The following is a 24,717-nucleotide window of genomic DNA, read 5'->3' on the forward strand; positions in this document are numbered from 1 at the left end:
TCCCATCTACCTAACCTATACCACAACCCACAATCCCCAGCCAAATTGACAACCCAAAGCAATTATCTATACTATTGGCAATTAAAACCTAAACTTAACAAAATCCAACTTGAAAACATAGAGACATATTGACAGACAACTTTTACAAATAAGATCACAAGGGCCTTTTCTTTGCACTGCTGGATTGAATATATATTTGTTGTATTCGTTATTGACAAATATAATGTTAGGATTTGTGTGGCTTCTCTCCTCTGTGGACTCTCTGATGTCTCACTAAGTCTCCCTTCAAAGAGAAACAGTTCCCACAATGCTGGCATTTGTATGGCTTCTCTCCTGTGTGGACTCTCTTATGTCTCACTAGGCTTGACTTCTGAGAAAAACCTTTCCCACAATGGTGGCATTTGTATGGCTTCTCTCCTGTGTGGACTCTCTGATGTTTCACTAGGTCTGACTTTGAAGAAAAACATTTCACACAATGCTGGCATTTGTATGGCTTCTCTCCTGTGTGGACTCTCTGATGTCTCACTAAGTCTCCCTTCAAAGAGAAACAGTTCCCACAATGCTGGCATTTGTATGGCTTCTCTCCTGTGTGGACTTTCTGATGTATCATTAGGATTGACTTCTGAGAAAAACATTTCCCACAACGCTGGCATTTGTATGGCTTCTCTCCTGTGTGGACTCTCTGATGTGACACTACGTGTGACTTGCAAGAAAAACATTTCCCACAACGCTGGCATTGGTATGGCTTCTCTCCTGTGTGGACTCTCTGATGTTTCACTAGGTTTGACTTCTCAGAAAAACATTTCCCACAACGCTGGCATTTGTATGGCTTCTCTCCTGTGTGGACTCTCTGATGTCTCACTAAGTCTCCCTTCAAAGAGAAACAGTTCCCACAATGCTGGCATTTGTATGGCTTCTCTCCTGTGTGGACTCTCTGATGCATGACTAGGATTGACTTGTAAGCAAAATGTTTCCCACAATGCTGGCATTTATGTGACCTATTTCCTGTGTGGACTCTCTCATGACTCAAATGTTTTTCTGTAAAGAACGACAATTACAGATGAGACTGAAAATCAGACTTAACAGAGGAGGGTGTTACTGCATGATTTAGCCCTCATTAATCCCTCCTTCTTAGAGATTAAATTAATAAAGTTGCTGTGAGTAACCTAATCATGACCCTGATGCTTATGCCCCTAAATCCATTGAACAGTTGCATTCTTACTCCTAGGAGTATAAATATCAGCCCCGACTTGCTGTTCTTCGGTGTCAGTCCAGTTACAGATAGACACTCTGTTTGTTTTCATGGCTAAACACCTCAATGCACTCACCAACCCCAACTGTCATGGGAACTACGGACCTCTCCTTATTTCAAATCCTCAGCAATTGGAATAAAGATCTGGATAGATAACGTATCACCATTATCAAAGCCTTACATCTATTCACCACTCCACCTTTGTTACCTAGTTCTTGAGTGTGTGAATGAACACTTATATGTATGTGTCTGTGTGTTTTGCTTTACCCCTAAATAAAACATAAAAACCTATTTCAAATGCCTCTGAAGATCTGTTTGATTCAGGAACTGCTATAGATTGGCTGAGTCCAGAGGTCACTATTGCCCCAGTAAAACTATTTCACTCTATTGAGCTAAGTACCAAAATCCCCTAAAAGCATAGCACTTGCGTCCCACAACATTCCAGAATTGGCAGTTTAGGATTGGATATTTAGAAACCTTACAAAGTGGAGAACAATAGTTCCTCACTAAAACTAGAAATTTCACGATTCCGCAGGAAGTTGTTATGACAATTAAATTACGTGTGAAAGGGAACTAGGAATGGTAGTAGAGCACAAGTTGAACATATGTCAACAGTGTTATGCAGCAGCTAAAAAGGCCAATGTGATCCTAGGCTGTATCAATAGGAGTATAGTGTCAAGATCAAGGGAAGTAATAGTGCCACTCTATTCTGTTTTGGTTAGGGCTCTCTTGCAATAATCCTGTGTCCAGTTCTGGGCACCACAATTCAAACAGATGTTGAGAAGCTGGAGCATGTCCAGAGGAGGGAAACCAAAATGGAGAACGGTCTGGAAACCATGCTCTCTGAGGAATGACTTAAGGAGCTGGGTATTTTTAGCTTAGAGAAGTGAAGGTTAAGAGTGGATATGACAGCCCTGTTCAAATATTTGAAGAGATGTCATATTCTGGATGGAGCAGGCTTGCTTTCTGCTACTCCAGAGAAAAGGACATGGAACAATGGATGCAAGCCACAGGGACAAGAGATTCCACTTAAACTTTAGGAGGAACTTCCTGAGAGTAAAAGCTCTTCAACAGTGGAATATACACCCTCAGATTTTGGTGGAGTCTTCTTTAGAGGTTTTTAAACCGAGGCTGGATAGCCATCTCTTGGGGATGCTTTGAATGTCTGTTCCTGCATGGCAGAAGATTGAACCGGATGGTCCTTGTGGTCTATTTCAACTATTTGATTCTATAATTCTAAAGTGGAATCATAGCGCTCTGACAGTGAATTATGAAAGGGCCCTCAGTCTTCACAGGAAGGGAAATGGATTCAGGTTCCTTACCCACACAGGCCACATTCTCATAATTCTCCATCATAACAGAACTGTACATCAGTCTCTGCTTCTTCGTCAACAGTTTCCATTCGTCCTCAGTGAAATATATTGCCACATCCGCAAAGGTCACCTGCAACAGAAAATAGCCCTCATCCAGAAAAAGACTAAACAAAAGGGGAGGAAAGCACATGGTGCATTGCAAATATTATTTCAACACTGCAGAAATCAGTCCAGGAAATAAACTTTAAATTCTGCAAGCAAGAAAAAGCTACAGCCTTTGAGATCCAGTTTGTCTTAAATTCTTTCAATATAATATATAATATGATAAACAATATAAATTAGGCCATTTCTGGAATATTATTGATTGATTAAGATACTGACTATGTCAACATGTATAGCACATTTAGTCACCAATGAATCATTTAGCCATATCTCACCTAATTTCAGAGGCAAATTTCCTTTTTAAAAAACAGTTCTGGGGAGTACTCTGGGCTTCAGGGCCACTGGGCCCACCCTCAATTTAAGTCCAGAGATATTCTTCCATATCCCCCAGCATTTCACAGATTGGGAAAGAAAGACTTATGTGGACAAGCAACATCAGAAGGTGGTCCAGATTGCCAAAGTTGTTAATTATAATGATCACACAAGTGAGGAAGGGTACAGAAGTTTGTTTTTGCTCCGACTCCTGGCAAGAGAAAGATCCTGCCCCCTTCCCTCCTTCCCTTTCTCCTCTTTTGAGTTGATGGGACGCACACTCTTTTGAACTTGGAGCACATTTTGCAGCAACTGAGGAGAAGGGGGAAAGTGGGAGGAGGAGGAGTGAAATAGAGGATTAACCAGGACTCTCTCTGCCAAACTGTGACAGTATGTTCTCTGCTTACATTCATGAGCCGGCCCAGACACAGATGAAATTAACAGTCAGGATGGCAACTTACCAAAGAGTTGTTGTACCTCTGAAGCCTCTTTCTGTTGGAGCCCAGCTCCCTCTGCTTGGCCTTTGTGTTGGCCATCATGTGGGAAGGGGGATCCTGGTGGCCCTGCACTTCGGTCACTTCCAACAAAAGACACTCCAAAGCCGTGTACAAAGTGTCCAAGATGAAGTTCCTGAGAAAAGGGACAAGGGTTAGGCTTGGTTTGGCTAGAAACCCTGCAGCACTCAAAATCACTGTATCATCATGACTTCTCTTTCACAAAGAGGAGGAGCGGGAGGACCTACTTTATGTCCCAGGTGGAGAAGCTGTAGCTCCTGGGCTGCATAAGAGCTACATTACCTTAGAGATCTGATCTATGGCCTCCTCTCATCATGGCCCCCTCCCCATTTAGACACTGGTCAAAATACTTATTTCATTTTTGTAGATGATACTATTTCTCTAAGCTTAACTGCTGTTTTTGTTATGTCAGTCATAGCAGGAGCATGAAGTATGCACCTCCTCCCTCTGCTTGCTAAAGCCACACAGAAATTGAGGCATGTACATTTGTGTGCATTGTTTCTGAATGGATCTATTGTCAAAATGACAATTTCTTTACTTTTCCTTGTATATTTTTTAAAAAGATGAACACTGCTGAACGTGTTGCACTTGAAATACCAAAAATCTATAAATGTATAGGCTTATGACTGAACATTGAACCGTGGATTATGCTCATTTGAGGGAAGTGAAGAAGTATGTAAACTCATTTTATAAACCCAGTGAAATGAATACCTCATAAAACTCTAGCAAGCACCACATACACACACAGTCCCCACACAAAGGACTCACTGGCGCACTGTGTGTCTGGGGTCTGGAAATCTCACTTCCACCTTCTGGGAAAACAATGCTGCTAGAGACTGAAATTGGGGCTTTATGCCTGCAAAGCATGGGCTCAGTCTCTCAGCTGCAACCCTTCCATACAATTCTGGACTGAAACATTTAAACAAAGGTCCTCTTTCAGCTCCAGGAATAAAGGTCTACCTTCAGTACAAAGACCCTGATTCCTGCAGCCCCAGAAAGGGCTCTCCTTCAGTCCTTTATGGCCGGAGCTTCCCTGGGTCAGAGGCCGTCTCCTCAGCCGTAGAGAAGGGTTGCTCTGAGTGCGAAGGAGGAGGAGGTCCAGAGGGCTGAGGGAGGGAAGGCAATAGGGAAAAGGTCAGTGCCAATGGCCATGGAGGGCAGAAGGTGGCAATGCCTAGGAAACTCCTCTGAGTCCCAGCCATTCTAGGAATGAGTGGCAGGAGTGAGTCCAGGGGGCTGAGGGGTCTCCTTTCCCAAAGGGGGAGGCAAGGACCGGTGAGACCCTCCCCAACTAGGGCCCAAAAGTCTCTTTCCCACCTCTCTCTCCCAGCCCCCAAAGCCCAGCCTCCCCACTGGCCCTGAGTCCCTGCCTCCCCTTCCTCAGACACCACAGGCCCCTTCCTTCTTTCCTTCCTCCCCCCCAAAATGGAGAGTCAGAGGCACAAAGGGACACACTTCCTTCCTTTTGGCCCAAGGAGCCTGGCCTCCTTCTCTCTCTGGAGCCTCAGGAGAGAAAGAGAAGCCTCTGTTCAACTGAGGCCTCAGAGAAGGTTCCAGAACATTATTCCCCACAGTCACAAGCAGCACAAAATGGCCACCGGAACACAAAAGCACTGCCAGAACACAAAATGGCCGCCGGAACACAAAAGCGCTGCCAGAACACAAAATGGCCGCCGGAACACAAAAGCACTGCCAGAACACAAAATGGCCGCCGGAACACAAAAGCACTGCCAGAACACAAAATGGCCGCCGGAACACAAAAGCACTGCCAGAACACAAAATGGCCGCCGGAACACAAAAGCACTGCCAGAACACAAAATGGCCGCCGGAACACAAAAGCACTGCCAGAACACAAAATGGCCGCCGGAACACAAAAGCGCTGCCAGAACACAAAGTAGCCAGGGATCGATGGATGGACTGAGATTCCAGCCAATCAGGGCCAGGGATGGTGGGAGGGACAGGTATTCCAGCCAATCAGGGCCAGGGATGGTGGGAGGGACAGGTATTCCAGCCAATCAGGGCCAGGGATGGTGGGAGGGACAGGTATTCCAGCCAATCAGGGCCAGGGATGGTGGGAGGGACAGGTATTCCAGCCAATCAGGGCCAGGGATGGTGGGAGGGACAGGGATTCCAGCCAATCAGGGCCAGGGATGGTGGGAGGGACTGGGATTCCAGCCAATCAGGGCCAGGGATGGAGGGAGGGAAGGGGATTCAAGCCAATGGCAGCCCCTCAGAGTGTCCTCATGTTTAAAATTGATATCTCCCCACATATTTCCCCCTGAAAGACAGAGACATACTCCATTTGATTGCTCCGTCTTTCTAATTCAACCCACTTTATATCATGGTTATATTCTGCCTCTATCATTCTTAGCCATTGAACAGCCTCAAAATATCATTCCAGGGATGGAGCTCCCCATCCTCCATTACTTGGATGCTCATATAATAATGCCTTAGATAGTCTGGCTTTTTTGTTCCCTGATATCCATTTTAATATTGACTTTTCCCATTTCTCTAAAACTTTACTAGGAATTATTTCTGGGATCCTTTGAAATAAATATAAAATCTTTGGTAGTACCATCGTTTTAAGCATTCTGATTTTTGTTAACATTTTCCCATTTTTACTTCTCCATTTAGAAATTTGATTATTAATTTCCCCCTTAATTGATTATATTTACCTTGTCCAATATTATCTAACTTAATTGGTAAATTTACACCTAAATATCTCACATTTTTAATCCCCAATTTCAATCCTGACACAATTTGGATTTCTTTTTGTTCCGGCCAATTCGTATTCATAAACATTATCTCTGATTTATCCATATTAAATATTAAGCACAGAAATGTTTTCAAATGTCTGAAATATTTCCAGTAACTTGATTACAGCTTCATTCGGTTTCTGTGTCATTATCAGAGGATCATCATCTGCAAATGAATCCAACTTCATCTCTTCTTTATCTGTTTCATGTCCCTTTATCTCTTCTGATCCCGAATCATATTTGCAAACACTTCCATTGCTAATATAAGTAATAAAGGGGAAAGAGGGAACCTTGCCTTACTCCACTTTTCATTTTAGATTTCCTTGATTTATCTCCATTTATCATGATTTGTGCTTCTATATCATTATATATTTCTTTCAGGGTTTCACTAAACCTTTCCCCTAATCCAAAATCCCTACAGATTTTGTATAGATATTCATGATTTATTGAATTGAATGCTTTGTAAACATCTAGTTTCATCAAAGCTAATTTATTTTTGTATTCTTTGGCATGATGTAGTATATTAAATATTTTTCCAGCGATGGAGGTGGAAACATCCTCTAACGTGGGTTGATTCCATCTCTTGCTCCGAAATAGGCAGGAAAAACAGACTTGAAGGAGCCGATGGCACCAGAGGGAGCAACCCCCTCCATCCCTCAGTCTTTTTCCTGCCTCGCTCCGAGTAGGCTGTGTTTTCCTTTTCTCCTCCTTTGACTTTGTCTTAAAGACTTTAATATTTCTTCTGATATTTCTTCTATTCTGCTTATATTCATGTTCTGTTCTCTCCTGCCTTGACAACTACCTGCAAAAACAGCTATGTTTTCTTTAGTCTTGCTCTATCCCTTTGACTATCTAATGGCTGAAACAAAGCCAGGCAGGGAGAGACAGTTCATAAGCTGCTGTATTGTGAGGCAGCTAGGCCCAGCTCCAGCATAAAAAAAGAAGACAGCCCAACCATGTCTGGCTGAAGCCCAGGTGCGGCCGGAGGAGGGAGATCCCTCTGTCCTGGACCAGATGTGCCCCGTTTCAATCTCCAACCCCGGGAAGGGGTCTGCACAGTGAGATGGACATCCCGAAAGGAATTGGTGCGGTGGAGGAGGGAATATTCCCTGTCCTTAACCAAAAGGCGCCACACCGCAGTCACCATCCCCAGAAGGGGTTTGGGCGGTGAGATGGACAACCTGAAAAGACCTTGGCGCGGCTGGAGGAGGAAGAACCACCTGTCCTTGGCCAGATTGCGCCCACTGCAGACATCAAACCTGGGAAGAGGTTTGGGCAGTGAGAGAAAGAGAGATGAGGCAGACTCCAAGAGGTGAGTGATGATCCTGCTTCTAATCCTAGGTTTGTGGGTTAAGATTTACCCCATAAATTTGTTCCTGCCTTGCATTGCCAGTTTTCAAGGAGATTTCTTTTACCTCAATAGTGTGATTAGAGAGTTTGTTTTCTGTCTTACATTGCCAGTTTTCAAAGAGATTTCAGTTGCCTCACAAGTATGACTGGGGAGTTTATTTCTGGCTTGCATTGCCAGTTTTAAAAGAGTTTCTGGCTTGCATTGCCAGTTTTAAAAGAGTTTCTGGCTTGCATTGCCAGTTTTAAAAGAGTTTCTGGCTTGCATTGCCAGTTTTGAAAGAGTTTCTGGCTTGCATTGCCAGTTTAAAGGAGACCTCAGTTGCACAGAAGTGCAAAAGGAGAGTTTCCCTCCTAAACCAACTGCCACCTCCTCCTCTTTCTCCTCCTATTCTTCCTCCATGATCCACTCAGGCTGAAGGGATCAGAGAGGGTTAACAAAAGGATTTGTCAGGTGCCTCATCCCCTAGTTGGATGTTTCAGTCACTCCTTGGGAGAATTGGTCTAATTGTGCTTCCCTTGTTAAAATAAGAGGCAAAGCTGCAACTTAAGGTGCGGCAGCCATTTTGATTAAGGACCCCAAGTCAAGTCAAAAGAAGAAAGGTCTGATGCTCAGTGTTGCCAATTTCGCGACTTTCACACGAAAACGGGGACTTTTCAGAGCTTTTCGTGTGATTTCCGCGCCTTGCTCTAATTCAGTGCCTTTTCCGTGCCTTTGGCCAGTTTCAGCTGCAGCCTGCTGCAGAGCAACCAAAACCTTTTGGAGTGTAACAGTTTTCAGCCAAGAGGGCTGGAGAAAACTCTCTCTCTCTCTCTCTCTCATGACTCCCTCTGAGAGCCAGGAGGGAGCAAGCCCGTTTGGAGGAATAGTTCAGCCAATCAGAGAGAGGACAGTGATTGCCCCCCCCCCCCCCCTCAGGCATTCTCAGGCTCCAGGGGCAAAAGTGCTGGGGAGAGGCAGGGAGTGAGGGATCTTGGCTGGCTTAATCCCAATTGCCTTGGATTTCCAAGTAAGACATAAGTTTTAAGGCACACAAAGGCAATACTTGACAATGGTATCATGGCTTGATGTTGTGGACTTCTGTGTGTGCCTGAGAGGGACATTTGAATTTCTGAATTCCTGAGCTTGGGCAGAGTGCCCCAAACCTACCTCTCAGGGTTGTTGTTGTACTGTGAGGACCATTTGGGTTGTGAGATGTGAATGCGATGTCCCTGAGTGTGTGTGTTAGTGATTAAATATGCCTCTGAGCATGGGCAGAGCACCTGGTCAGTTGGCACCCCTGCTGCCCTGTCTTCCAAGAATTTGGTTTGTGGCTCTCTTTTCGTTCCCTTTTCCATTGCCATCCATACTGCAGAAATAATCCAGTTTGGCACTGCTTCTAACTGCAAGGCTCCCTGCGATGATGGGATTCTGGGCAAACCACCAAGCCCAGAATTCCATGCATGGAGCCCTGGCTGCCAGTAAAAGCAGTGTTTCAACATGTCACAACAAACTACAATTCCCAGGATTCCCTGGTTTGACAAGGGAATTGCCTCCACGCTTCCAGATCACAGCCCCAGAGAATGAGTCTACAGGATATCAGTGTTGCCAGTTTAAGTCCACTTCTTCAGCTGCATTTGGATTTAATAATGACAATAATAATGGTGATGATGATAGTGAGATAGATCTTGTAGCACCTTTGAGTCTCACTGAAAGAAAAGTTGGCAGCATGAGCTTTCCTAGACTTAAGCGTATTTTCTCAGATACATGGGAATTGTTGTTCATTGTGGCACCAGAGCTCTTTCTCACAAAACTACAATTCCCAGGGTTCCCTAGCACTGAGCCAGGGCAGTTAAAGCGGTCTCAAACTGGATTATTTCTGCAGTATGGATTGGACCTTGAGCATTTTTAATAACGAAGGTCCAAAACACTGCAGAAATAATCCAATTTGTGACCGCTTTAATTCTCCTGGCTCAGTGCTAGGGAATCCTGAGAATTGTAGTTTATTGTGGCACCAGAGCTCTTTCTCATAAAACTACAATTCCCAGGGTTCCCTAGCACTGAGCCATGGCAATTAAAAGGGTGTCAAACTGGATTATTTCTGCAGTGTGTCTTGGACCCAACTCAGGCTGCATCTTCACTCCAGACTCCAGAGACAATTCCCAGGATTCCCTAGTACTGAGCCAGGGCAACTAAAAGGGTTTCAAACTGGATTTATTTCTGCAGTGTGGTTGCATCTGAACACATTTCTATTTGGCACAAAGCTTCCTGAACCTACTTCATGTCAAAATAAATATCTTAAAAGGACTGAAAGATTCTTTGTTTGGTTCAATGGTGATTTTGAGAGTTGAAATAAGTTACAATTATTTTTATTCAATTATATTTACATTTATTTGCAAAATATCTGCCATTTTAACATTATGGGAATTTTCTGGGAATTGTGACTGAATATTCCGTGTGATCTGGGGGGATTCAGCGGGTTTTGGACAGACATTTCCGGGAATTATCTTCGAGGCTTGTTGGCAACACTGCTGATGCTTCTGTTCCAGTCTGCCCCTCTTAAGACAAAACAAAATATTAAACAGAGTTCATTCCTCAGAAGAGGAATCTGATCTGAAATATATATATAATTATAAATTTAAAAAATACAAATAAAAATGAGGGCCTTTCAGTGGCTCCTGAAAGCTCCTGAAATCTCTTAGACTTTTGGGGTCTGATGATCTTTTATTATTACTGTATTTGTTTTTATGGTATTATTGTATAAGACCATTAATATATTGGAGTTTAATGACACCTCTGTGCAGTTAAAGCTGGAGGATCCTAATCTTCCTCAAGGGAAGGATTTTCCTCCCCCTCCAAACCTGGGCCTTCAACACCAAATACTCCATTTTCATACAGATTTTATGAAGGTCATAAGGCCTCCATAGATTGTTATTGTGAGACCAAATCCAATAGCTCTGTGTGTGTCTATAGTTACAGCTCACCTCAATTTGTTATGGGAATCAGCAGATCCCACTTGTGATTGCCATAGTTTATGCTCAATGAAAGTTGTTTCTCCTGTTTTCATTTTTTCTAGAGCTATGTGTGGCCTACAGCACTTGTTAAAAACAAACAAACAAATAACACTTGAGGTCAAAATAAAGTTCTGCCAGAACATTAAGAAAGGGTTTAAGATAGTGGCTATTTCAGGAGACAATAGCCTAAATGTGATTTGCTACAATCCAAGACCACAACTGGTTTAGTTCCAGTACAACAACAGATTTGATCAAATAAACTGACACACAGATGTCGATTACAAACAAAATCTGACATTTCCACCGCTTACTGGTGACAAATTGTTTAGAATAAAGTCTCTTGGCTGAGTCTAAGGACAACAAAAAGACCTTACCATCTTTTATTTATAATACATTCCTCAAATGAAGAATGAAAACAAGGCCCTGACTTTCCTATATTGTCTAAATATGATAATGGAGCACCTTTAGAGATCAAGATTGCTCTGATGCAGGGACTCCATCTTCTGACTGAGCATTTTGCAGTGTTACTACACAATGGTTAAGATTTTTAAATAACATTTTTGAGGCCACTCCTCCACTCCAACTAGTCTACAAAAAACGGTCTTGATTTGCCAGAAGGCAAAGGTGACTTTTCTTAGACCAGGGCCTTCAATCCTAGAGACACTCTTCAGAGCTGTCTTCACAAAGGTATCAGGTAAGAGTGGGATAAACCTGCCACATTACACCTAAATTCTGTGTCTGTTAATAAGCTTTATCATTTACCTTGACAGGTAATGGCAAAACTGCAATTCTAACCAATGGATGACTCAGTATAAGCCCTGGGTTTCTCCCATTTATACCCAAGCTTGACGAGACACACATTCTCTCTCTATTTCACACACATACATATACAGTATACATGTATATATATATACACTGATGAAAGAACAGATAAACGGTCATAAACAGCATCCTCCTTGGCATTAGGGCTGCTTCAACTATATCATTTTCTCAAGGGCCGACCTTATGTGGGCTAAGTTTTTATGAGATCCCTCATAATCAGGTGAACATAAACAAAACTGCTGGCATGTGGATGCCTGCTCTAAACAACTTTGATAATTTTGATTGGTGATAAACTCTTTCAACAATCACTGGATCCAATATTGATAAAAAAATTAATGATAAGGGAAAATCATTTGCTTTTTCACATAAAAATAAAAAACAAGGTCCCTTCACCAGGGACAATCCTCCTTTTTCCCCTATAGATACAGTTATGATATTTGTTTTACAAGAGACAATAGGTTTGAAAAACAGTGGTCTGAGCTTAGTTACCAAGCTTTCCATCAGTCCCAGGCACTGCTTCACCTAAACCTACAACAATAATGTAAGTGACAATACCTGTCTTGTCAAACAATGACACAAATAGCCTCAGTCCTGGCTGATTGATGCTAAAGGGTGGGAGGAAGACTGCAGTCTTTCTTTCATCCTTCATAACAAATTCAGCAGACCTATGGGTCCTCTGAACTCTAAAAATTTGCTCACATATACATATACCATTCTCATCGCTATTTCATTGCTTCCTCAAGATACTGGAAAGCAAAGATTCATTGGCTGATACTAAAAGCCACAAGACATCTGATTAATATTGGGACAATTAAAAAAACTATAAAAACGAAGAGGCTTGTTCCAATCTTCTTTAATTCTACGTTTAAAACAAACAAAAACAAAACTTAGAGTGTGGTGCTAGAGCTAAAATTGGTCAGTTGGTTTATTAAAAACAAACAAACAAACAAAACAGTTTCAGACTGGAGATTCTCCAGAAAACCCTGGAGGCACTTCAGCTCCATGATTTTGTGTGTCCCTGTTCTTAGTTGTAGTTGTTTCTGCATCCCAATCCACCTACCTCATCACAATTATCTACACACTGCTTACCAGGGAAAGCTTTTTCCATACAAAACTCTACCATTCAGTCTGTTGTTTTATTCAGTGACACTCACTACACTGATAGGAACACACTGAAACAGTGAGATCTTCATGTATACCCATAACTTCACAATGTCCTGATCAGATCTGTTTCTCTTTCATAAGATGTAACAGATGTCGAGTTGTGCTTTCCTTCCTATCCAGAAATGGTTTTCTGCTAACTCATGAAAATGACAACCTAGTTCCATTTCAGAAGCTACAACACTTTGGAGTGATTGTAGACGCGTTGCTGACCAGAGTCTTCCTGACCAAAGGGTAAGATCCATGAAGAACACCTTCAAGCAGGTAGGTTGTTCTCAGTTATCTGACCTAGTGTTACTGGTGCACCTACAGTGCCTGATCTGCTTCAATTAATAGTTTGTCATGAACACGAGGAGCCTAGAGAGGTTCCTCTAGCTATTTGAAAAATAGATTTCACAGATAAATCACTTGTTCCACTTGTTCTGACATATACCAAATAAGTTCAAATCCCTTTGGACGGTGGTTATTGCTGCCAATTGAGAAGGATTGTCTGATTTGGCCCCTGATGGCATTCCAAATAATGGTGAATGCCAGCTTAGGGCGATGCTAATCATTTTGTTACTCTCAATAAGCAAAATGAATAAATAAAAAAATACGACCAACAATCTCTACTCCACAATATAAATTGGCTTCAATTAAAACCAATAGTGTTTGTCTTCAAACACAACTACTAACAGCTCAATTCTGATTCAAATTGACAAGTTTACATTAAGGGTTCATATATACCAAATGACTGACCCAATCCAGGTCACTCATGACAAAATCAACATTTCTAATAACTTGATTCAAGAAATGATTTCAACATCTTTTTGTCACAATCAAAACAAGGCATTGATAAAATTGTGGCTCGTCTTGGATGCATTGTAACATGCTACAAGAAGATTGAGATATCTCTGTTGTGCTCCGTTGTTGATCACTCCATTTACAGTGCAGCTACTTCCTCTGCAATACCAACAATCACATCCATCTAAGATAAATGTAGGACATGACATGGCCTTCATCTTCCACAGTTACATGCCACCTCTGTTGTTGCCTTGAATCAAAAGAGGCTTCCTTTGGAAGACACATCTGGTGGTTCTCACATAAGTGATATGCCTCAGTTCACCCACCCATTGGTTTGGGGAGCTTTGGTAAGTCCCACGTTATAGGATGTTTCCACCTCCATCGCTGGAAAAAGGAACATTGGTTCTTACCTGTGAGATGTTCGTTTTCAGCGATGTAGGTGGAAATATCCTCCCCACCCAGAACTGAGGAGGCTGTTTCCCTTGGCTGTGCAAGGGTGGTTGTTAGTTATTTTTAGTTTGACTTTATGATAGTTTCTATTGATTATACTTAGATTTGCATTAAATGCTCTCTGAGTTTGTTTTCTATCCTCGGCTGTAATATTGACTGAGGGATGGAGGGGGTTGCTCCCTCTGGTGGCGACTCCTTCAAGTCTGTTTTTCCTGCCTATTTCGGAGCAATAGATGGAATCAACCCACGTTATAGGATATTTCCACCTACATCGCTGAAAACGAACATCTCACAGGTAAGAACCAATGTTCCTATTCCTTATTGGTTCACAAATATATCTGCCTTCCACAAATCCATATTGGTCTTCTTTAATTAAAATAGGTAAATATTCTTTTTAATTTATTGGCTAGGATTTTCATAATAATTTTATAATCTTGATTGCTTAATGTGATCAGATGATAAGATTCAGAATTGGCTGGATCTTTATTGGGTTTAAGTATTGATATAATTTCAGATAGTTTCCATGTTTCTGGGATTATTTTATTATCCAATATTTCATTGTAAATTTTAGTCAAATGCTCACTCAGTTCATTCTTAAAGGTTTTATAAAATATGGATGTGAATCCATCTGGACCAGGAGATCTAATTCCTTTTAAATCTTGTATTACTCTTTCTACCTCTTGTTTAGTTATTGGGGAATTAATATGATTACTCTGTATTTCCGTTCTGTCGAGTCGTTCGCTTTTGATCCTTTGGTGGGACACAACTTGTGCAGCCCTGCTTTAATAGAGGACATGTTTATCAAATTTGCAGATGGCGCCAAACTAGGAGGAGTAGCTAATACCCCAGAGGACAGGATCAACATTCACAAGTTTGAAGTATGTCCAGAGGAGAGTCATCATAATGGAGAGACTTAGGGAGCTGGGGATGTTTAGCCTGGAGAAAAGAAGGTTAAGAGGTGATATGAAAGCCCTGTTTAAATATTTGAAGGGATGTCATACTGAGAAAGCAGCTAGCTTGTTTTCTGCTGCTCCAGAGAAGAGAACCCAGAACAATGGATGCAAGCTCCAGGAAAAGAGATTCCAGCTCAACATTAGGAGGAACTTCTTGACAGAAAGGGCTGTTTGACAGTGGAACACACTCCCTCAATAGAGAATGATGGAGTCTCCTTCTTTGGAGGCCTTTAAACAGAGTCTGGATGGCCATCTGTCAGATATGCTTTGATTGAGATTTTCTTCATGGCAGAAGGGGGTTGGAATGGATGGCTTTGAGATCACAATGTGACAATCTCAATGCTTCAGGTAAGGATCTCAATGGGCCAGTCTCAATCCTTCAGGCAAGGAGCATCAGTCTGAACTCATAATAGTCCTGTCACAATCTTTCAGGAAAGGTGCCTCAGGCTGAGATCTCAATGGGACAGCCTCAATGCTTCAGACAAAGATCATAACCCTTTGGTCGCTATGGGCCAGGCTCAATCCTTCAGATAAGGAACACCTGCCTGAAGTCAATAAGCCCATCTTAATCCTTCAGGGAAGGAACATCAGCCCAAAGTCACAATGAGTTAGTGTCAGTCCTTCAGAAAAGGAGCATCAGTCTGAGATAGCAATGGGCCAGTCTCATGTGTTCAGGTAAGGAAGGAGCAGCCTGAAGTCACAACCTCTCAGGCAACAAGAATCAGCCTAAGGTCACAATGAGCCATCCCCAGTCTTTCGGGAAAGAAGCATCAGCCTGAAGTCACAATGGGATAGTTTAAATCCTTCAACCCAGGAGCATCAGCTTGAATGCACAGTCTCAATGCTTCAGGCAAGGAGCATTAGCCTGAGATCACAATGGGACAGTCTCAATCCTTCAGGAAAGAACATCTTCCTGAACTAACAATAGTTTGGTCTCAATCAATCAGTAAAGGAGCATCAGCCTGAGGTCACACTGCGCCAGTCTCAATCTCTCAGGCAGTGAGCGTCAGCCTGAGGTCGTAATGGGCCAGTATCAATGCTCCAGGTATGAAGCACCAGTCTCAAATGACAATAGTCCCATCTCATTCCTGCAGGTAAGAGGCACCAACCTTAAGTCACAATAGTCCCGTCTCCATTTTTCAGGCAAGCAGCATCAGACTGAAGTCACAGTGGACCAGTCTCAATGCTTCAGTAAAGAAGCATCTTTGCGAAGTCACAATAGTCCTGTCTCAATCCTTCATGCAAGGAGCATCAGCCTGAGATCACAATTTGGACAGTCTCAATGCTTCGGGAAAGAGCACCAGCCTGAAGTCATAATAGTCTCATCTAAGTCTTTCAGGCAAGGAACCTCAGGGTGAGATCACAATAATCCCGTCTCAATGCTTCAGGCAAGGAGCATCAGACTGAGGTCACAATGGACAGTCTCTATCTCTCAGGCAAAGGGCATCAGTCTGAAGTTGCAATGTGAGATATGGAGTCAGTCCTGTGCTCAAAAAATAAAACCCATTTGAAACTAAAGAAGCTTTATTGATGAATCCAGGCAGAAACATCCATTAACACCTTTTTGCAAAGTCTGAAGTCCAAAGGAACTAGCTCAACCCCTCCCTAAGCCAGCCCCCAATTCCCAAGCTAAAGCAACACAAGCGGAGGGTGCATAGATACCAAGGTTGTCTATACTTCCCTTCCCTTCTCCCAGACAGCCTCACCTTGAAGAGCGGTGTTCCCAAGCCAGCTTCACTCCTCCTTGAGAACCAGTCTCCAGCTGCAACCCCATCCGTCTTTCCAAACGCCCTCCTTAATCATCTGTCTTTCTAACATTTCCCACTACATGCTTTCTATAACCCATCACTCTACACTACTTACTATGAACTACAACTATAACTCCTACTTTAACTCTAATAATCAAACCCTAATATTTTTAATGTTTATGACAGGACACTTATACACTGACACGCAATGGGCCAGTCCCAATCCTTCAGGTACAGTCGGTCCTTCTTATACACGGATTTTTTATACACGGATTTAAGCATACACGGTTTGAAAATGTTCCAAAAAAGTATAAATTTACCTTGATGTTTCATTTTTTATTAGGGACATCATTTTGCTATGTCATTATACTTAATGGGACTTGAGCATACACGGATTTTGTTATACACGGGAGATCTTGGAACCAAACCCTAGCGTATAACAAGGATCCACTGTATATAGCACCAGTCTGAAGTGACAGTTCTCCGGTCTCAACCTTTCAGACAAGGAGCATCAGCCTGAGGTTGCAAAGGGCCAGTCTCAGTCCTTCAGGTATAGAGCACCATCCTGAAGTCACAATAGTACCATCTCAATCCTTCATCCAAGGAGCATCAGACTGAAGTCACAATGGGCCAATCTCGCTCTCTCAGGCAACGAGAATCAGCCTGAGATCACAATGGGCCAGTCTCAATGTTTCAGGCTAGAAGCATCAGCCTCAGGTTGCAATGGTCTCATCTCAAACCTACACGTAAGCAGCATTAGCCTAAATTCACAATGGTCCCATTGCATTGCTGCCGGCAAGGAGCACCAGGCTGAAGTCACAATATGTCATTAATCCCTTTATTCATGCATTTATTCATTTATTCATTTAGGGATTCATGCCATAAGGGTTATAGGTTTAGGTTTAAATTAGAGTTAAGATAGATGGTATTTATGGTGGGTTAAAATAATATGTTTTATTATGTGCTTTAATAGAAGATACTATAAAGAAGTAGGGAGATCATGGCTAAAAAATGTGCTTCTTTCCTAGGGTTGGAATGTGTGGGAATCATCCTTCTAACAGAGGCTTGACTTTAAAAGACTGGTCTCTGTAAAAGGAGGGGGGAACATAGAGAGTTATTGGTAGTTTTATATTGTATTATGTTGTTATGGGTTTATGCTTATTATATTTTCATATGGTATCATATTACATTGGGATTGATGGGGTTTCATATTATATATATGCCTTTTGTGTTGCAAGAAGGGCTACAATTAGGAGCCTGACAAATATCTATCTCCCCTTCCATTCACCCTGCTATTCCCAACATAGTCAAATGGAATCCAGGTAAAACGGAGGTACTTGTAAGAGGGACCTTAATCTGGGAATGGAGTTATGTCAGCCAGTTCTGGATGGGGTCACACTTCCCCTGAAAGGCTCTGTCTGCAGTTTGGGAGTGCTCCTGGGTTCATCACTTCATCTGACAGCTCAGGTGGATGCAAAGGTCAGGAGCACTTGTTATCAGCTTCGACTGATATGCCAACTGCGCCGCTTCCTGGAGCAGGGAGACTTTGAAACAGAAGTACATGCGCTGGTCACCTCTCGGCTAGACTTCTGTAACTCACTCTACATGGGGCTACCCTTGTGCCAAGTTTGGAAACTTCAATTGGTACAGAATATGGCAGCCAAGTTGGTTATGGGCACTTCTAGAACTGCCCACATTACAACGGTTCTTAAATCCCTCCACTCGCTGCCCATTAGTTTCCTGACAAGATACAAAGTATTGGTTTTAACCCGTAAAGCTCTCCATGACTTGGGTCCTGACTACTTGAGGGAGAGCCTCCTCCCATACAATCCATCCGGAGACTCAGGTCCTCTGGGAAGAACCTGCTACAACTCAAGAAGACCAGACTTTCAGCAGTGACCCAGAGGTCCTTCTCTTCAGCCGCTCCCAAGCTCTGGAACATATTTCCACCTTGGAAGCCTTTAGGAAGGCTATTAAGACGGATCTCTTTGGCAGGCCTTTCCAGACTAGATTAGATCTACTGAATGCCTCCCCCTCCCCCTGACCCTTACCCTTGCCATCGTTACTGGAGTCCCCCTCGGCTACCCCCTGCCCCGAACCCTATTCTGGAACCATCTAAAGCCTGTTGTAACGAATTTAACAACTTCTTTGTGCATAAAATCTCTCGGATAAGGGCTGATCTTGATGCCAGCATTAGTTCAGAATATAGAGTAGAGGTGTCCAGAGCTTCCGTGGACTTGGTTAAACTGGATCACTTTGAGTTTGTCTGTACTGAGGATGTGGACAGGATTCTGCGAAGTGTTAGGAAGAAAACTTGCTCTCTCAATCCCTGTCCTTCATGACTGACAGCTCAAGGGGGAACGGTTGTGACTAGTATGTTACACCAAATCATCAATACATCTCTCAGGGATGGGCAATTTCCATCTGCATTAAAGATGCCCATAATAAAACCTCTATTAAAAAAGCCCTCCCTTGACCCCCTAATTCAGAATAATTATCGGCCTGTCTCGCTGCTGCCATTTTTAGGGAAGGTGATCGAGAGGGCAGTCGCCTTTCAGCTTCAGGGACTCCTGGATGAAACGGATTATCTCGACCCATTTCAAACCGGGTTCCGGGCGGGCTATGGAGTTGAGACTGCCATGGTCTCCTTAGTTGATGATCTCCGTCAGGGCATGGAAAGGGGAAGCGTGTCCCTGTTAGTGCTCTTGGACATCTCAGCGGCCTTCGATACCATCGACCATGGTATCCTTCTGGATCGCCTTAGTTAGGTATCGGGGGCTCTGCTTTGCAGTGGTTCCGTTCCTACCTCTCGGGCAGATTCCAGATGGTGGAGCTGGGGGACTGTTGTTCCGACAAGAGGGCCCTTACATCTGGGGTCCCTCAGGGAGCGATTTTGTCCCCTATGCTATGTAACATTTACATGAAGCCGCTGGGAGAGATCATCCGGAGACATGGGGCACGGTGTTATCAGTACGCTGATGACACCCAAATAGTCTTCTCTATGTCTCCGACTGATGCAGTAACTAAGGATGGCATCTCTCCTCTTGATGCCTGCTTGGAGTCGGTAATGGGTTGGATGAGGGAAAACAGACTCAGTGTGAATCCAGAGAAAACGGAAGTACTGGTGATAGGTTCTCCTGGTCCAGGTAAGAAAGTTTTTCCACCTGTCCTGAATGGGGTCACGCTCCCTGTGAAGGACTCGGTTCGCAGTTTGGGGGTGCTCCTTGACTCGTCGCTCCACCTTACATCTCAGGTGTAGGAGCACCTGTTATCAGCTTTGGCTGATACGCCAACTGCGACCCTTCTTGGACCGGGGGGACCTTGAAACCGTTGTACATGCTCTGGTAACCTCTCGACTAGATTTCTGTAATGCGCTTTACATGGGGCAACCCTTGTACCAATCTCGGAAGCTTCAATTAGTGCAGAATATGGCAGCAAGGCTGGTCACTGGTTGCTCCAGGGCCAGCCATATAACACCTGTTCTGAAAGCTCTCCATTGGCTGCCTATTCGCTTCCGGGCCGAATACAAGGTGTTGGTTATCACCTATAAAGCCCTAAATGGCTTGGGCCCAGGGTACTTGGAGGACTGCCTCTCCCCATATAGTCCGCCCCGCACTCTTAGATCAGGAGAAAGACATCTGTTGACGGTTCCAGATGTCCGCTACGCTGTCACAAGGAGGGCTTATTCTGTCTCAGCCCCTAGACTCTGGAACGCATTCCCTAATGAGCTCCGCATGTCCACTTCCCTTGACGTTTTCAAGAAAAACTTGAAGACTTACCTTTTTCGTCAGGCATTCCCCCCATGAACGTTGGTGTTATTTTTCTCCCCCTGAATGTGACGTTTTTCCATTCTGTCAGCCTTGTAATTGTACTGTTGTTTTTATCTTGTTATTTTATTGTATATTGTGTTTTTAAATTGTTTTTACTATGCTGTAAACCACTATGATCCATGGAATAGCGGTATATAAATAAATTTTATTATTATTATTTATTATTATTACTGTTATGGAAATTGTTACTGATGTATCGTTCCTGCCCTCCCCTCTTGCCTTCAGAAAATGACCCATTTATAATTGGGAGGAGGGTTGGGGGTTTGGAATTTTAATTGTATTTCTGAAATTGTATGTTATTTTATTACTGTAATCCACTTTGATTCCTTTGAGAAAAGGTGGAATATAAAGAAATAATAATAATAATAATAAAACAACAACAACAACAACATCCCTTCAGGGGTATCCAAGGCCCTTTCAGAATGCTCCCAGAACCAAGGGGGGTGTTTCTGGGGCTGTGGGTCTCTCTGTTGGTCCTCCTCTGCAGGGTTGTTGTGAGGGAAAAGGTAAGTATGTGAGGGGGTGCCCAATTCGGATCCTGTGGGCGTCTAAGCCTAGTTCCCGCATTGCCAGGGGATTGCCAGAGCTTTGAGGTCCCTGTCTCCCTTCTCTTGGCCTTGGCTTAGATTTTGGTTCTTCTCTCCCCCCAACCCAGAGACCCCTCCCCCAGGACTCCAGAGAAAACTTCTCTCCCCCCCCCCCAAAAAATATGTTGCTTCCAATGCTATTGAACCCTATCCTGTATGATGCTTTCTATTTGGCACAAAACCCTTCTCCAAATGAGGAATCAGAAGGGAGGGTCTCTCCTCTGCCCCACTTTCCAGGAGGGAGGGAGCTCCTCAAAGACCTTTTTACCTTTGGATCCCCCTCCCCTCCATGGTCATGCCTCTCTCCAAGGGTCCCCCCTGCCCCCTTTTATCATAATAACCCCCCAAACACCTGGGCCCCAAGGAATCCCCCAAGGAGGGGTAGGAAAGGAAAGAGGGAGAGGAAGCCTGACAAGCCCCTTGCCTTTCTTTGGGGGAGAAGAGGGGCTTCCTTCCTTCTTATAACCCCTCAAGGGCCCCCAGAAGACCCTCCAGCCATTCCTCTGAATGAATGAGGGCTCTCCCCACTTCTCTCCCTCCCTCAGAACAGACTGTGAAGGCAGCAATGGCTTCAGGGGCTGAGACTGTGCATACACAGATGCCCCCAAAGACCCCTCCTCAGCATGCTCAGGGATTGCCAAGGCCTAGATGCTGCTGCTTATTCTACTGGCGGTCTTTGCAAGAAATGAAGGTATGTGCCAGGGATTCAGCAGCCTCCCTTTCCTTCCCTCCTTTCTTCCTTTGAGGAGACAGCAATGGAGCCCAAGGTGCAGAGCTGGACTCAGGAGGGAAAGTCAGGAAAGGAAGGCTCTGATTTGGAAATAAAGCTCTCCCTGTGTATCCTGTATGTTTGTGTGTGTGTGTGTGTGTATGTGTCTCTGTGTGTGTATTTGCCTCTGCTGTTGTTATGGCTGGGAATGGAGCGGAGGACTGAGGAGAGAAGAAAGGTTCAGTTTGGGCAAATTCAGAACTTCTTTGCATCAAAGAGTCCAGTGTGTTGAAATAGCAAATAACTTTATTGAGAACACATAGAAATTCAGTGTTTAAGCCAGAACTGTCCACTCCAATCCAAACAATATATTAAAACCCCAAAACCTAAAATATCACCCTCTTCCAAACCTAGCCCCCACCTCCAGTTCCCACAGTCTATGCCCCACAGGTAACAAGGCCCCTTCGCAATTTCCACAAACTAGCCCTTTCTTTGAATACCGACCTCCAACTTTCTTCAGCCAACATGCCACAAATTCCAAAAGTTATCATTCCCATAACTCATATATAACAAATCCCACCCCCCCAGCTACCTAAACTATACCACAACCCACAATTTACAAGCCAAAGTAATTATCTACATAAACTATTACCAATAAAAACCCAAACTTAACAAAATACAACCTTAAAACATAGACATAGATAGACAAACCTTACAAGCAAAATCACAAGGGACTATTCTTGGCACCACTGGATTGAACATATGTTTTTTGTATTCCTTAATGACAAAAATAACATTCGTTAATTACTGGGTTTTGTGTGGCTTCTCCCCTGTGTGGACTCTCTGATGTTTTACTAGGTCTGACTTCTGAGCAAAACATTTCCCACAATGCTGGCATTTGTATGGCTTCTCTCCTGTGTGGACTCTCTGATGTGTCACGAGGATTGACTTCGTAGAAAAAGATTTCCCACAATGCTGGCATTTGTATGGCTTCGCTCCTGTGTGGACTCTCTGATGGGTCACTTGGAATGACTTCGTAGAAAAACATTTCCCACAATGCTGGCATTTGTATGGCTTCGCTCCTGTGTGGACTCTCTGATGTGTCACGAGGATTGACTTCTGAGAAAAACATTTGCCACAATCCTGGCATTTGTATGGCTTCTCTCCAGTGTGGACTCTCTGATGTGTCACTAGGTCTGACTTCTGAGAAAAACATTTCCCACAAGGCTGGCATTTGTATGGCTTCTCTCCTGTGTGGACTCTCTGATGTGTCACGAGGATTGACTTCCGAGAAAAACATTTGCCACAATCCTGGCATTTGTATGGCTTCTCTCCTGTGTGGACTCTCTGATGTGTCACTAGGTCTGACTTCTGAGAAAAACATTTCCCACAATGCTGGCATTTGTGTGGCTTCTCTCCTGTGTGGACTCTCTGATGGATCACTTGGACTGACTTCGAAGAAAAACATTTCCCACAATGCTGGCATTTGTATGGCTTCTCTCCTGTGTGGAATCTCTGATGTGCCAATAGGTATGACTTGGAAGAAAAACATTTCCCACAATGCTGGCATTTGTTTGGGTTCTCTCCTGTGTGGGCTCTCTGATGTGCCAATAGGTATGACTTGGAAGAAAAACATTTCCCACAATGCTGGCATTTGTATGGCTTCTCTCCTGTGTGGACTCTCTGATGTGTCACTAGGTGTGACTTCAAACAAAAACATTTCCCACAATGCTGGCATCTGTATGGCTTCTCTCCTGTGTGGACTCTCTGATGTATGACAAGGATGGATTTGTAAGCAAAATGTTTCCCACAATGCTGGCATTTATGTGACTTCTTTCCTCTGTGGACTCTCTCATGACTCAAGTGTTCTTCTGTAAAGAAAGACAAGCACAGATGAGACTGAAAATCAGAGTTAAGAGAGGAGGATATTACCCCATGGTTTAGCCCTCATTCATCCCTCCTTATTAGAGATAAAATTAAGAAAGTTTCTGTGAGTAACTGAAGCATGACCCTGCTGTTTATGGCCCTAAATCCATGGAAAGATTGTATATTTACTTATAAGAGTCAACAAAGAAGAGATTGGAGGGGGTCTACCTTAAGGGAATCACTAGAAAGAGATATTCAGACAAAGGACTGTTGAAAAAATATTCCATTAAACATGTGCAAAAATACTTTGATTGACAGGTGGCATCATATCCTGTGAGACTGCCATCGAGTCCTAAGTCACAGCCCAAGGCATGATGGAAGCTAAATGCAGAGGTCCCTTCATGCTGTTTGGCACCAGGAGATGACTCACAACCAATACAGTATGCAGCTCTCATGCGGATTGGTGTGGATAGGATAGGAGTTGTATGTACAAGGGATGTTGAAGATGATGGAATTCAGAGAGGAGAGCTTGCAAATATTTGTATTATTTTGCAACTCAAGATAGAGAACCTCTAAGGATTTAGATGAAATCAACTGTGTTTGTGACTTATTTTTAAGTGTGAAAAGTGGTCAGTGCATTGCCAATATCTATATATCTGGCTATTTACTTCCGTACTCTCCTATGTTATTGCTGAGCTGCATCTCAAAGTGTCACCCTCAGATTGTAGTGTACACTGGATTTTGAACAAAATCGAAATTCAGAGCCAAGAAGGACTCGAGATTCTATGTGCTAATGATTTTTGTCTGAGATATTTGCACCAAGGACCCATTGCATTCAATTTGGTTTCAGACCATCCCCCCCCCCCCGCCAGAAACATTCTAAAGTGATTTAAACCTTTTTGAACACTCGGTTACATGGATTTGTAACTGGTTGACTGGCTGAACCCAATGATGGCTCCTTTTCATCCTGGAGAGAAGTGATCAGTGGGGTCCCACAGGGTTCTGTCCTGGGCCCAGTGCTATTCAAAATTTTTATCAATGACCTGGATGACAGAATTGAGGGTATACTTATCAAATTTGCAGATGACACCAAATTAGGAGGAGTAGCTAATACCTCTGAGGAATGGATCAAACTTCAGTATGACCTGAATAGACAA

General features: G+C 43.4%; 2 protein-coding genes across 2 annotated transcripts; both read right to left on the reverse strand.

The window, feature by feature from the left end:
- Window positions 1–226: 226 nt before the first annotated feature.
- Window positions 227–985, reverse strand: LOC149290496 (uncharacterized). The gene has a single exon (XM_089489346.1). It carries the CDS (start codon window positions 941–943, stop codon window positions 227–229), a length of 717 nt encoding a protein of 238 aa, XP_089345472.1. The 5' UTR covers window positions 944–985.
- A 21,413-nt stretch (window positions 986–22,398) lies between these two features.
- On the reverse strand, window positions 22,399–24,262 carry LOC149290497 (uncharacterized). Its single transcript, XM_089489348.1, has 2 exons — window positions 24,229–24,262; window positions 22,399–23,565 (listed from the first exon to the last, which is right to left on the reverse strand). The coding sequence occupies exons 1-2, from the start codon at window positions 24,260–24,262 to the stop codon at window positions 22,499–22,501; spliced, it is 1,101 nt and encodes a 366-aa protein (XP_089345474.1). The 3' UTR covers window positions 22,399–22,498.
- Window positions 24,263–24,717: the final 455 nt, after the last annotated feature.

This window comes from Sceloporus occidentalis, unplaced genomic scaffold, assembly GCF_023333645.1.
Source record: "Sceloporus occidentalis isolate IW3139 unplaced genomic scaffold, rSceOcc1.0.p SCAF_39, whole genome shotgun sequence".
Lineage (NCBI taxonomy): Eukaryota > Metazoa > Chordata > Lepidosauria > Squamata > Phrynosomatidae > Sceloporus > Sceloporus occidentalis.